This window comes from Metopolophium dirhodum, chromosome 9 (genome assembly GCF_019925205.1).
Source record: "Metopolophium dirhodum isolate CAU chromosome 9, ASM1992520v1, whole genome shotgun sequence".
Taxonomy (NCBI): domain Eukaryota; kingdom Metazoa; phylum Arthropoda; class Insecta; order Hemiptera; family Aphididae; genus Metopolophium; species Metopolophium dirhodum.
The window spans coordinates 32,360,585-32,376,588 of NC_083568.1; the positions used below are offsets into that span (position 1 = coordinate 32,360,585).

Here is a 16,004-nt window from a genome sequence, read left to right on the forward strand (position 1 = left end):
AGCGCGTAACTCTATTAAGTCCTAAATAATAATACAAAGTAAATTCAATGAACATTGATAATTTTAAAGTACGTTGGTAGTAATTATTTATATATAATTCGTTTTTGTAATAATAAAAAAAAATGCGAATATAACATTTAGGTTTATTTAAAAATAAATTAGTTTAGAGAAATAAATAATTCATATTATTAAGTATTTTCATGAAGTAATATAAATGTGGTTAAAAATACTCGTAAATATATGGTATGATGGAAATTGGAAATTTTACATGGGTATAATTAGTATGATGGATTAGACATAAGAAGAAAGTGATATAAAACTCTTTGAAAAGAAATATGTACTAGTTTAAAAGAAAGATTAACCTATACAACAATTTGAATAAATAAAAATAATAGAAATGTGTAAAGTATGAAGTTCAGATTCAAGGGGTGTATCGAAAACTGTAGAATGAGCTATCCTTTAAAAAATAAAAAAATGGGGAGCTAAAAGAGGAATGAATATTAAACATACAGAAGTATACTTACATAAGTAAGTTCTAGGCACAGCTTCTCTATAAATTGTATTTTTAATGCTTAAATCGTCATATTATACAGGTTGTAGGTCGTAACATTTTTACACCTATATTTAAATACACACTGAATAAATACCTAATTAATACACACTATAAAGCTGACCATCATAAAATATACACACTTGACACTGTTTGGCTACATCCAAACATATATATTAAAATGATACACGGCAGTTAGTTCGACATTCGCCATTAGCACGATCAAACTCAAATTAGGTATAGGTATAGGTACAGTTATTAACTATCTTCCGATACACAGTAAAGTAGATACAAATTAACATAGGTATACCTACAAATAATTTTAGAGTTTTAAATTAAATTTAAATTTAAATTCAAGATTAATAGAGATTAAGATCCTGATTAATATTTGAATTGCTATTCCATTACGGGGTTTTTCAAAATATCCAAAAACCAAATTAATCTATAAAAACAAATTCACTCTTTTCAAATTCTTACTTTCTTTATGACAAAAAAATAAACCCAAACTTTTATTTTACCAAACCATCTTATAATTTGTGCCTACCTAATATTAGACGAAGATAGTGTACAATAACATATTAAAATCCATCAAAAAGTAACCATAAATCCAATACAAATATAAACTCAGTTACTCCTCCATCTGTCTTAATCAGTTATGGGTGTGATTTTTTCAATTCTTCAAAAAAATCGTTTAACTTTATAAACACAATACGTTTTCACTCACTAAACACAATAAGGATACACTATTTAAAATACATTTTTGAAATGGAAATAAATATCTTAAATTTGAAATATAAATATAAACTTCGAATATTCTACAAACAAACGAAACAACTTTTGGCACATTTATAGGTAGCACTGGTATATACTCACCTTGAAAAATTATCTACTCTACTCCAAAAACATTTAAAATAATTCTTAGCCAGTTTGTTATCATGAAAATTAACGAAATTTATAATACCCATATATTAATATTTGCACTACATGTACATTGTACGTGACTCCCTAACAATATATTAATACAGACAATAATATATCAAGTATTACGTATCAGCGTAATTGTCATTATTCGTTTAAATATTCAATTTCATAAAAATTTGAAGTAAACCGCTTATAAATGAAAATTGTGATATTATGTATTTTCAATATTTTTAAATTGCTGTAATAAAACATACAAGGAACCTTACATTAAATTCTTCAAGATTTTACGGATAAACAACAATTATAAAAGATAAAAATTTCAAATGTCTATAAATAGAACGAAAAAAATTATACTTAAATATTTCCATTATAACGTTGTATTTTGTTAGTTTTTCTTAAGAAGAGTACTGAGTATGTCTTACTTTTATAAACCCCCCCCCCCCTCCCTTCCATTTTAAGTACATACCGACTAGATCATATTTTCAAGGTTCATACCTTCCCTAAGGTTGAAGCAAGTTTTCTGGCCCTAAATAGACAAATGCAACAAACTTATATTGAATTTGGGTTGGAGTAAATTTACCAGATGTACTTATAATTCCTACACATTTAAATGTAAATAAACAAACTCTAAGGTAACAAACTCACTTATTTACATTTAGATAAATGAGTTGTAAGAAAATAATAATAAAAAATAACATCTTTATTAATTGTATAACAACACGAAGCAATATTATTATCAGCATTCACACTTGACTAAATATAACCTTTTATTACTATTTAAATAATCATTATGGTGCCAATCTAAAATTATTTGAATTCTCTAGTTCGTCAATAAATTAGAAATATAATATCTCAAAAGCTTTTTTCCCCCAACTGCAGGGTATCCAATTAATTTTACTCAAAAAACGAAACGAATTTATTCTAAGAATGCATAATTGTACGTACAATTTATTTATAAAACTTCAAAACGTCCCCACATTTACATTATTTTTTAATCAGGAAGATGTCAACTAAAAACAATAATCAACAAATGTATAGGTACCTAAACGTAGACCTCATACTCCTTCACACCAAAATCAAAGTCAAACAACCAACTAAAAAAAACAAGTCCCGTGCAGTCAACTAGCAAGCTTACTGTCATACTAAAACATTTTCACCCAGGCCCTGTGATGCATGAAATAATATATCCCAACTAGGAGTATTGTATCAAGAGTTTTTTTGTTCATCCTTCTATAATGGCAATACAAAACCCTTAACTATCTACCACATTATAAAACGTATTATTTACCTTAGCTAGCCCAACCACTAATACAATTTTAAATGCTCTGTTGATAAAAAAAACACTCAATCCTTCCCTAAAAATACGGGACCAAATAAATATATTTCCAACTTATATTCAAATTCTAAGATAATATTCTATCAATTCAGTAAAATTTTATTTTTCGAGTCACATAATATACTAACCGATTTCTTTGAATTCAAACACAGCTCATCGTGAGATATAAATCAATAAAACCTATTACAATATATCTCTCTTTTGTTTTTTATTCATTTAGATTTTAGATCTCTATAAATATTTTATAGTTTACAGAATATCGTAGTGTGTCATAAGCTATTTTATATCAAATAGGTAAAATGTACCTATATTATTCAAAAAAGTAAAAAAAAATAGTGTACTATATCAAAAGGTGACCAAGAATCTAGAGAGCTTGAGATAATAAATGCTGTTTTGCTTTTATTTATGTGACTATTTATAAATTTACAAATCATGAAAAATCTAACGAAACAATTTACTGTAACATTAAATATCGAAATAAAACGTTAACATAAACATTCAAATTTAAATAAACATTATGTTCAGCAAAAATGAATTAACAAAACAGAATAATTCCTAAAATATATTTACTTTATAAAATAAAATAATTCAATGTACAATTAATAAATTGTTCAAAAAAAGTCAACGTGGAATCATTTAGTTAGTGTAGTAAGTGTAGTAATAAAAATTAATCAAACTTTGATGTATTCTTGTTTACTAAAGAATAAATGTGGAACATTTGTTACATCTTATATATATATATATATATATATACATTATACACTAAACACACTTTAAAGGATTGACCAATACAAAATATACATACTCAACACTTTTAGACCCATCCAAATTATTACTTATTATCAAAACGACACACGGCAAGCAGTAACCATCAAAACGAGCGAACTCACGTATACACTTATGAACAGCAATCTTCCTAGGCAGAATAGTACTATTTTAAATATAATAATTTCTATGAATTTATAAGCTAAATATGTCTTATTATTGATAAAAACCTCATATACAGTGATCTAACCCCGCGCTACAGAAAACTAATATAGGAATAGAAAACTTTCTCTGGATAACTAATATCGTAATAAGGTTCCCCAAACCCACGTTGCAAATGTATCAAAATCAAAATTTTTTAATGTATATAATGTTTATTAAAATGACCATAGAAAAATTGTATATTGATAAAATGAAAATGAATTATAAGAGTTACAAATAAATAAATGACTAGATTTATACAATTTATAGTACCCAATAATTAATAGTGTAAATTTTATTTTTACCAAACCAATAACAAATAGAATTTCATTTATATTAGTCTTCTGAGGCTAAATGTCATATGAGTTAGGCTAAATTTCTAGCCAGTACCTACACATATTTTCTCTTTCGTTCCCACGGGACCTAGAGAAAATCTGAGCTAAAATATTTTCATCCGTCAAACTTTACTAGAAATAAACAATTTTCGTATTATGATTTAAAAGCACGTTGACCCAAAAGGTATCATTACAAAATTATGATCTGGAAATTAAAATATTTTTTTCCAGAAATGTACAATATATTTAATAAATAAAATACTTCCGACTATCAACTGGATACCAAAACCATTTTTCACTGGTTTGAACGGCGACAGTTTTTAATCAATTTTGGATATGTTGACAGGTATAAAAAAGAAAAATGAAAGGAATAAAAGATATAATATCGACATTTTCGTGTCAATAATTTATGAAAATTATTATTATTTATTTGAACAAGTATCAATTTGCACGTTAGACATACTCATATAACAATATTACCGTATCACATGTGACATTTTTAGATGTTACTATTCAAATTATAACATTTTACATTTTTTAATTAATGCTCCAACAACTTAATGTAAAACATTCATTAAAATTAATTTAATGGATCTTTTTATTTATAAATTAGTAATAGATATATAATGAATAATGTAATTAAATTTTAGTCTTATGAAATAAAGTAAACATTTTATTTTAATACTGTTTTCCACAGAAATATACATAATTTTTATGATTTCTGAATATTATCCTACTAGCTGTTTTTAATAAACATTTTATTTTATCGATAATAAAATTTTTAAAAAAATTTGAAGAAAATAAACTTAAATATTGCATACATATATATAGATAATTTGTTGTGTGTTAGTAAAATACAATTATTTAATTTAAATATTATTTTGTTTTTGTAAAACTATTTTATGAATTTAAACATATAGGTACAAGAATATAGTAGTTTAGATCAGTACTCCGCGTAAACTTTAATAAATTGAAAGCAGGTTATAGGTATAGGTAGGTAACTTGCGCGTATTTCATATGATAATAAAACAATTTTACAAGTTACCTATTTATATTAATTAAATAAATTAAAAATATATAGAATTTAAATCTACTAATAATTATAATCCACTAGCAATCAACTCTAAATTTACAAAGCAATTATCAGACCGACTGCAACGTGGACTCCTATAGTATTCAGATATGGGGCTCTACCAAACCCTTCTAAGCAAAATATTTAATCAAATCGTTTATGCTCCTTGGTTCATCAATAATAATAATTTTCACAATTACCTAAAAATACCAACATTAACACATCACCAAGTTCATCATCAAAACCCGCTAATTAATCGAATTTCCCCCCACACAATTACTGAATAGCTCCCAATGCCATCTAAAACGGACCTAGCCTAGAGACCTTCTAAATTAAGCTGTCGGATGGCACTGCTGAGTGCTTTCCCTATTCTGTAATTCCAGTCGTTATAATTACCATTTAATATCGCAATACCAGATTTTGAAAAAATTGATTTGTTTTTGTTGTAATTCGTTGTTGTTAGTACAAAATAGTTCAACCTACTCTATGGAAAAATGAATTTCTAATCGTAATGTATAAGGAATACAGGCTGACATAACGTCTCCAATCAAAATCGTTTTTCATAAACAATATCATTAAATTTAAATTTAACACATCTATTGCAGTAACTCTTTGACAAGATACACTGGACCCCAACTATCAGAGCGACTTCCCCGGTTTTTTTATGTGCATAGATTGTAATTATTCATTTTTAAATATACACAAAATCTACTATTCTGATTAATAAAATATTTAAATATGGTACATAATTTCAGAAAGTTGAATATTATTCAAATATACCAACAACCATAAAAATATATACGTTTCAAACATTTAAATGTTTAAACACACCGAGTATATCAATTCAAATTGTTCTATGATTCATATCAGTATAAAATACAAAAAAACATACATTCATAAATATATTTTATCGGATTGAATGAGTTTTATACGCATTTGGTATTGCCTATATTATTTTACCATAAATATATTTCTAAAAGTGTCATATTTATTAGATTACGGATTAAATATACAAACATCAGTACACCACCCGCAGATATTTTCATGTCAAATGAAAAATCACCTGAAAGGTACGTGATTCAAATGCAGCGGAACCAGAATAATCAAATTTCGATACCAAATATATACATGGATATTAACCCAATAATATCTTTAATCTACCGAGGAAATAAAAAAAATACTTACTCAAACTTTATGCTCATAGTTTACATATAGGAGATCACAATTCATTTTTAATAACTTAGTAAAATAATTATTACATAATCAAATAAATTAGGCAACAAAATATATTGAAATAGCTAATAAATAAAATATAATTTGCATCCACACAAATTATATCAACTAAAACTTTGTATGTAATCAACGTGTTTTTTTTGTTAATAATAAAATATAATATGACCTAGGCGGTTACAATAAAATGTTAAGATCAATAACATCAAATTATTTTGTAGTCTAAAAAAAAGGTTGAAACATGTTGACCTTGCATATTGTTTATTAAGAATTTATATTTGCACACTCAATTTTAGTACTTATTGCGCCATAATTACAATACAGCTTCTAACTAATACATATAATTTTCGTGCATATTTATTTTCTTATAAAATTCAAAAATTCTTAAGGTGAAAAAAACTAAGTTTAAATTAAACTAAAATATTACTTACTTTCTATGATAAGTTTTGTTCCGTGGCACGTGACTTTCACTTCTATTCGTCCACGTCGTTCAGTATGATCGCAACCGCATAAGTTCGGAACACTCTCCTGGCACCGCTTATGTACATTCATATCACATGCTAATTTGTTTAAGTACAATATAAAATGTTAATTAAAATTAAATATTTATAATTATATTTATATTTTTACTTTGAAAAAATCGTGTTAAAATACAGTAAAAGCTCAAAAAAATAGTAAATAGAATATAATATTGTGAAAACGTCATGCATAAAATGTTATAAAACTGCCATGCGAAGTGTGAATTAATACTGAGTTATAAGAAACAACATTTTAAAGGTTGTCAATGAAACTAACATTATAGGTACCTAAATCTAAATATCAGCATTGATAAATTGAAGAGCCTTATCAATATGGCTAGGTAATAATATTTTCATGAAATACATCTAATATTAACAAATAATTGAAGATTTGAATACACGTAGAAAATTTAAAATTATTTAAGTACAAAAGTTAATAGTTTCTATTCGTGTTGATAAATACTAAATTATTGTGTGGCATGTTTCGTTTAAACACTAAAATAAAGCAAAACAAAAATGAAAACAAAAACAAATTATAACTATACCTTTTGAACAAAAATTAAACTTATTAGATAAATCTAATTTTGTTTAAAGTTGATTATAAAGTATGTGTTTTATTGGTTTAGATTTTCTAACCTGTACACTTGAGACCCTGATGGGTAATGCCGTGCAACATAGATCCACAATGGTCGCAAAAAGAAGGTGTGATATACGTATGAAGATCCCATTGATGTTTCGCCGTTTCGGCCTAAATATATCCGTTCATCAGGATAACATAATTTGATAATTTAAGGACGTATTGTGTTTAGTCAATTATTATTTTCGTTTATTTATTTTGTTTTTTCTTTATAATAAAGTTATGTTTGGAAATTAATTATCAACCAAATGGTTCATACAAATAATAGCAAAAAACAGAATATCGTGCCATACGTCAGGATGACCACATACAAAAATAAAACTAGAATAGAATAATAATAATCATAATACAATTATAAATCAAACAAAAGATAAAAATCAAATAAACTAGTTTAACTACTATTAATAATCTACAAAAATAATTTAAATCTGCCAAGAGGAAGTGTACTAAGATGTTTTCAGTAGGCAATAAAAAATTTAAACTTTAAAATATTAATGTTACTATAAAACACAAATGATTTATCCTTAGAGAGGAACAAAAATTAAAGGCAGGTTAGAAATGTAAAATTTCTCCAAGATTTGTAGATTTTTAGTACAGTTATAGTACCTACAGGTGAATAATCAATCATAATTTTTACATTAAAATTGTATAATATACATTAATATAATAACAATAAAAACAAAAAATACCCGTTTAGTTTCAAATAAATACATTATTGATAAATACAAGGAAATAAAGTTTTGAGCGAAAGATTGAAGAGCTATTATGACTACCTATATAGTCTGTTTTATAAGTGTTACTTTATAAATTAAAAAAGTTCCTCCAGATATCTGCTAAATATATAAACGGGGGATGGAGCAGCTGAATGGACTAAGACGGTGGAGATAAAAGTTACTAAGAGGTGACTTACCTATTGACCATAGAGTAAGATATCGCCATTCCCCTCATAGGGTAGAAACCTATATTATGCACCTCTGAACATTTTAGGTGACCGTCCTAAACTATAATAGATACAAAACTATAAAAAAACTTATGGCGAAATATTTATTGGTGTACCTATGTCCTATACTGTATAGGATAAAACCATATAAACAATCTAACAAGTGTGCATATTTAAATAATTTTTTAATAACAAGAAAATTATATGTTTTTATTTAAACAATAATTGATTCAAGAGTTAGAATAAAAATAAAGTACACTTCCTCTAATAAAAAAATAATGAAAAACCGTAAAAATATATTTTTAAAGGAAAATGTTTAAATGAGGTCATAGACTATAATAATAAGCTAATGTTATACATTGTTTAAGTTTAAATTTTCTAAACATTGAATGGTTTTAATCGTGTATCGAGTGTGGGTGTATAGCCCACGCATGATACGTTTTTATTAAACTATATTTTTAAAAAATCAAAAACATTGATCACGTCTGTTACAATATATCGATAAATCCAATGCGATTACCTATTAAAATTGTATTTAATATAGTTAATTTACAACAATCGTCATCAGATATCTTGGCACCGACCATGCGACGTTATGTTTTCAAAATGGTATTATCCCCGCACTGCCACAACATGCCTCCAAATCATACGTTGCGTACAGCCACGTGGTATTAATAACTATAACTCAATGATAAATCCAAAAATATACCAGATAATAAATGTTACAATACTATTTAATGCTATATTGTCCATAGTAAATTACGTAAATAATGTTGAGAACCATTGTTTTGACACTATTGCGCCGACCAGACGGTGTCGAGATATCTGATGACAACTGTACCTAAATGTAATAACTTGAGAAACAAAATTTAATTTTTTTTATTTATAAGCTGCGTCTAAGTTTCAAATAATTGATAAAAATTGGTGAGTAATAAATTATGCGATTAAGGTAAATATCAAATATAAGTGTGAGCAACATTCATAATAAATAGATTGCATACCTAGCTATATCATGATACGCAATGCAAAACCTCCCCTTGTATTAATTAACGTAATGATTAAACTTCAATTCCCCGCTATATTATTTCAATTCAATATGATATCAGAACAAATCATGTTTAGCAAATTTTAAACGTTGAAAAATTAAATGAACCTGTACCTAATGGAGCGAGACACTTTTTAATTCAAAATATAAAATACAGTAGTCTCATATTATCATAATTTAAAAAAAATACAAATGAGAGAGCATCATTAATTAGATACAATAATATAGTTAGTAAATATATAACACACATTTCTTGAATGTATCGGTACTTATCATATTATCACGAAAAATTAAACAAATTAAATTAAAACTTTAAAATACCTATACTTTATTCAAACCGTTTTTATTTTTTGTTTTGTTTAAAACCTCAAAATACCTACCTACGCGATTTCAGACAATATTTGATTTTTTATTCCGCCGTGTTCTATAGTTAACAGTAATTTTGTGTAGCTACCATAAGTTATATAGTACATAATATATATTATACTTCGAAACTTGAGTCCCCGCGGCTAACCATCGTGGCAATGTTATATCCTCAAAGATGATTCAAACCGGGCAAAGTGAACATCTCCCGAAACTCTATTGTATAATATATATATATATATATAAAGTGTACACGCAAAGCGTATACAAAATGTATTAGTAGTTAATTAGGGCTGTTGGCTGTTGGTTCCGCAAGAATGGTGGTTACTGGTCTCTCTCCATACACCTCACCACCGTTTTTGTTAATGCGTCGCGATTATTATTTTTGAAAACTCTCGTGCAAGCTTTAAGAAGAGTACGTATAGTGGTTTTAAATAGCAAGTCTATGCTTAAATGCTCGTTGTAATTAAAAATTAAAATTAAAATAATGTTATAAAAAGTAATATAGAGAACACAGGCAGGCATTCAGGTAGAATTCAGAACAAACAAAATAATAAGAATACAAACACATGAGTATTGTTTTCAAAAACGAAGAAATTAAAAATAATATAAATATATATTAATATAGGTAAATTATAAAAAAAAATGTATGTTTCGGATTTGCTGACCTTCACATTTCATTCCCTGATGTAGGATACCGTACAATAATGAGCCACAATGGTCGCAAAATGCCGGACTAGCGTAGGTATGCACTTTGAACCTGTGTTTGGTCCTGGAAGACTAGCCAGAGAAAATATTGTGTTACAAAATAAAAACAATTAAATCGAAGAAGAAAATAAAATACACCAAAACGATTTAAAAACTTCAAACCCTGCTGAACTAACCAATATAACCATATTAACAGAAAAGGAATATTTTTACCATATCTTTTAATATATATTATTTAATATCATCGTTCTTTTATATTTTATTCTGTAAGTGTCTTTGATATGGCTAATTAAAACAATTGTAAAAATGTTACTTGTTAAATGTACCTATATATTTTTAATATAGCCATAATATACAAAATAAAACAAACATATACAAGTAATGTGCTTATACAATATATAATATTAACACCAATATAGGTCGTTTTTAAATATTATGATTTTTATTTGAAATAAATGTATTTATCAAATTAAAAATAATATGAAAATATTTAACAAAGATCAATGAATTGTCTAAATATTAAATATACATGTTAATAAAATTGAAAATTATAATAAACGTTGAAATTTACGTTGAAAATTAATTTATGGATACATATATATCTAAATCCAAATTCAAACGAAAAATTTTAAGATAATACAATAATACATTTAATGAATCAATCGCGCTTCATAATAAAATATGTCACGATTCATACTATGTAAAATTGAATCAAATATTTGATAAAGATAATAAGGATAATAAAACGTATAATTTATTAGAAAATTACATTTCTAAAACCTAATTAATTTCACTATTATACATGTACAATGTACATAAAAAACACATACGGGTTTATTACACATTGGGATATTATTACTAAAAATTTAATGTATTACCAAAATATGTTTATTTTGAAGAATTATTCACACAATCTGCGTTCGAGATCTTTTAATCAACCGATATATTAATAATAACTAGTTAAATATTGTATACAAAACTATATAATACTGTTAACATTTTACTTGAAAAAACATAAATTAATACAATAAGTCTATGTTCTCATTTAAAAAAAAATATATATTTATGGTCCAGAGTATTTTACACGTTAAATGATTTTCCAACAAAACGTATTTATTTACAAATATAATACTATTTTATTGAAACAATTTCCCCTATATTAAAAAATGTAAATGGATATCGCCTTTATTTATTTAATTGTATATTAAATTATTAACTGCATACGAATTATTAAAATATTGTACTAAAAAACTAAAAATGGGTGATGAGTTCTACCTATACTTTAGGTAAGTAGTAAACCCACTCATCAACTAATATAAACTTCAATTTTTTATTTTTTAAATTTGTTCAGTTTACTTAATATAACACAAGATAATAAAATACTCAAGTTAAATATATTTAAAACTTAAAAGTATATAATTATAATAAATCAATAATATAAATAATGTTACTAAACAAAAATCTATTACTTATAATTTATATACTGTAAAACGTAAGTACTATCATATTCGCAATGATTGTAATATATCATTAAATTTGTTGTCTCCGTCTTAAAAGTGCGTAACATACCAAATTTTACACCCAGCAGATCCCGTTTAACTCCGTTAGTTTAAAAATAAGAGTGAATTGAACAAACAATTTACAATTTTATTTTAAAATGCTTACAACTTAATTAAAATATAATACAAAGCCTGTGAGATACCCTAGAAAATTATCTTACTTTTAAATTTTATGAGAGGTCAATCTCCTCTAATTTTTAAACCAACGGAGTTAAAAATGATCTGCTGAGGGCAACATTTTCTACTTCACGCACTTGTAAGATGGAGACGACAAATGTCTGTGTAGCGTTCTCATAAAAACTATTAACTAATTATTATAATATTATAATTATATGACCAAGTTAATACAATTTAACAAGCTTTAAAATTTTACTTTTACTTAACTTTAATTTATAAAAATATTTTAACCATTCACTTTTAAATTATTTATATGCTGGTATATGGTACCTAGCATTACCATAAAAAGTAACATAAATTCAAAAAATAAATTGTCTATTAATAGCTTAGAAAGAGCTAAGATATTTTTAAAATGATATAATTTCTAGAAAATGCTAATATAAATTATTTGGTGAAAATTTAGAATAACTTTTTTTAATGACATTTAATCAAAAAAACATTAGCGTTGAATTTTCAGTCAGTCTTCTGAATTAATAATATCGTTATAAAATTATAACTTCAAAGAATTAAGACTTATGAAGCTAAAGATAAAAGTAATTTTTATTTTTTTAATTAAAGGCACTAAATTAATAATTCATATTTTGATAATTAATGAAGCTCAAAGTTTTTCGGACTTCCATTTCTAGGTAAATAGGTTAACTTAAGTTGTATTGTAAAAGTCAGAGTAAATTAAAAGCATTATTAATTACTTAATACCATATGGCATATGTCTATCATAACAAAGGTTTTTTGACAAATGGCAACAGATAATAATATGTACATCACACTCTTGTTTCAGTTAGCTTGCATAATATGTTAAGCCGTTTTTTTGTAATAGATTGTAAAATCAGAATACCGTAAATTCAAATATGATCATAAATGTAAAGCATTATTGAGAAAAAAAATTATTTACTCAAAATATATACCACATTATATCTAATTATTTACCAATAATTAATTAACATATATTAGGAACTAAACCACACTTACAATAAAGATAAGAATATGAAATACATTTATTTAGGTTATTAATGTTTTAAAATTATTTTATAATTTTGCAATGTGTATAGAATAAAATATACATATTAAATATGTAAATATTTCAATAAATTGATAATCTTTACATTCAAAGAAAAACAATCAAATACTGTAGAATAAGTAAATACTAAGTAGGTACATAAATTAAAAATATAAGTGTTTTAGGCAATATTAAAAAATGTGTAGTATGATATCTATATTATCAAAATGTATACACTAACCCACACTTTAAAAATACGGTTTATTTTTTTAAGAGGATTAAATAGTAATTAATTCAACTTTAATATCTAAATGGCATAACTTAACTTAAAATGTGTATAATTAGTAAAAGAGCTAGTTAATGTATACTGGACAAAATAAAATTGTATTATCTAATTACAGTAATAAGGCTATAATAATATTAATTTCTAATAAAAAATACTGTAGATAACTATTAAAATTAAAACTTTTCTATCAATCATTGAGGGCAAAAATATATGTTTGTCCTTTTAATATAATATTTTTTATGCACATAACAAATATTAAAATTTCAAAATGTCTTATTCTCTTTAAAAATATAAAAAGGTAATTTATGTAATAAAATAAAGTAACCACCCATTATAAAAAATATTATATAAGTAGGGAATATTGTTTTCAAATCATAATTAAATTAAAAAAAATTTAAAAAAAACGTCCACGAGTTATGTTTTAAATATAATAACACTATTATCAAGCAAACTATGGTAAATAATTATTAATCCAAATACCTAACGTATTATTGATATTTTTAAGAAATATGTTTATCTTTGTGTAATTTCCGCCAAAATTCAAGTAAAAAAATGCGGAACATAATTCGCAGGAGTTAAGAAAATTATGTAGGAAGGAAGTAGGCAGCTGTTTTGTATAGGTCTTTTGGGAATCGGGGTGGAGTGTAAGAGATGGGTTTTATCATTAATTATATAAAATCACAAACTTGTAGGAATGATAGGTTGAAACGTTACATAAGCGATATAATAAACAAATAAAACTAAAAGAAACAATTATTAAAAAATGTAAACACAAAAGCTTAATTGCAATTAAGAAACAATTGTAATACCTACTTTGAACTACATTTAGAGATGAATAAGGTATAAGAGATAAATGTATAAAGAAAAGGGCGTTTTAAATATGAATAAAAAAAGATAAACGTCATACCATTTGAGATAAAAATGTATAAAGTGTTTTTGCCTATCTTTAAGATATATTTGGAGATATTTTAGGGCATAAATGCATGCTTATTTTATCTTTATACAAGTCCTATCACTAAAATTACACGTATATGCAAAATCTACGAATAAAAAAACAGCGTTTGTGTTAAAAACAAATTCCGAAATTTAGCATTCAAATTTAAATGTTAACATAACAGCCTATAAACAAAGTTCATCACAAGACCAATTAAATCATTTGTTGCACACAAATAATAAACTGAACTAAACTAACATTTTGGATAACACTTTTTTTACAAATAATATACTACAACAATAATATACACAGTATTATAATATTGTAGGTCGGACACATTGCACGCATGTATTGTTGCCATCTGTTGAGCTTGGTCATCGATCGCCGTTTTACAACAACGCGTGCCTCTATGTGGTCGCTTGCGAGCTTACACCTTTTTAATGTGCATGCTTTCGCCACCAAAGACATGACCCAATTTTAACCCTATGATCTCGAGAAGCTGTGGCACACATGTATAATAAAGATATAATTGCTTCAGAGGACATTATAAGATTAAAACTATAAATTTCATAGCTTAAATTCCATAACTGTATGATCTTCAGTACATTATGACGTAATAAATATACACCGCAATTGATTACTCATCAAAAAATCACCCCGTGTTATAAAATTGTAAAATAAACGACAGTAGTAATCAAAACATTTCAGGAATTTTCATTAGTATTTTTTTTATCAATAATGACATTTTTCGTAATGAATAAAAGTTAAATCATATGAATTAAAATATTCGAAAATATTTTTATCTGTATACAGTACACACCAAATAGGATATAATTAAACAATCGTAAATAATTTTAATCTCACTTAAGTGAATAATGATAATTATAATAATATTAAATATATTCAGGTGTAACTATACATAATATCAATATTATAATTTATAAAACAATATAGGTATCAACCTATTAAAGATAGATTTAAAACAAAAATTAAATTACATACCAATACTATTCTTTTTTTGTTTTAAAATTATAATGTTTATATTTATATCACAGAACATGCTATAAAAAATATTATTATGATTATTCAATAAACACAATTTAAAAATAAATTATTCAAGCATTTTATATTTTAGAACAAAAATAATTTCAATAAATCAAAAAAAATTGTACTCTTGTGTGATAAAAATTTGAAGCAAACCTAGTATTATAGTTAGGGCAAACTGATATTTATATTTTTTTGTTATAGGTATAAATGTTCAATTTAAACTAAATGTTGAGTTAAATTCAAAATATTGAGTCTATAAATTATAAACACGTTATTTAATACGGTTTTGAACTCAGTAATCAAAAGATTTAACTTTTATTTAACTATAAAGATTAAAAATACCATATCACATCACTATGTAGTAATTATTCTACAAAAGTTAA

The 16,004-nt window shown here is 25.2% G+C and overlaps 1 protein-coding gene across 4 annotated transcripts in view; it reads right to left on the bottom strand.

Moving 5' to 3' along the window:
• The window catches only part of LOC132952922 (protein kinase C, brain isozyme), an 88,064-nt gene that overhangs the window by 33,055 nt on the left and 39,005 nt on the right, over positions 1–16,004 (bottom strand). For 2 of the 4 annotated variants that reach the window (XM_061025439.1, XM_061025436.1), the window contains exons 4-5: positions 7,565–7,676; positions 6,842–6,970 (exon numbers count right to left, since the gene is read on the bottom strand). In XM_061025439.1, coding sequence (XP_060881422.1) covers positions 6,842–6,970; positions 7,565–7,676 — 241 coding nt within the window. Of the gene's footprint in view, positions 1–6,841; positions 6,971–7,564; positions 7,677–10,581; positions 10,694–16,004 lie in introns of all 4 variants that reach the window. The other 2 variants (XM_061025438.1, XM_061025437.1) reach the window with 1 other exon arrangement.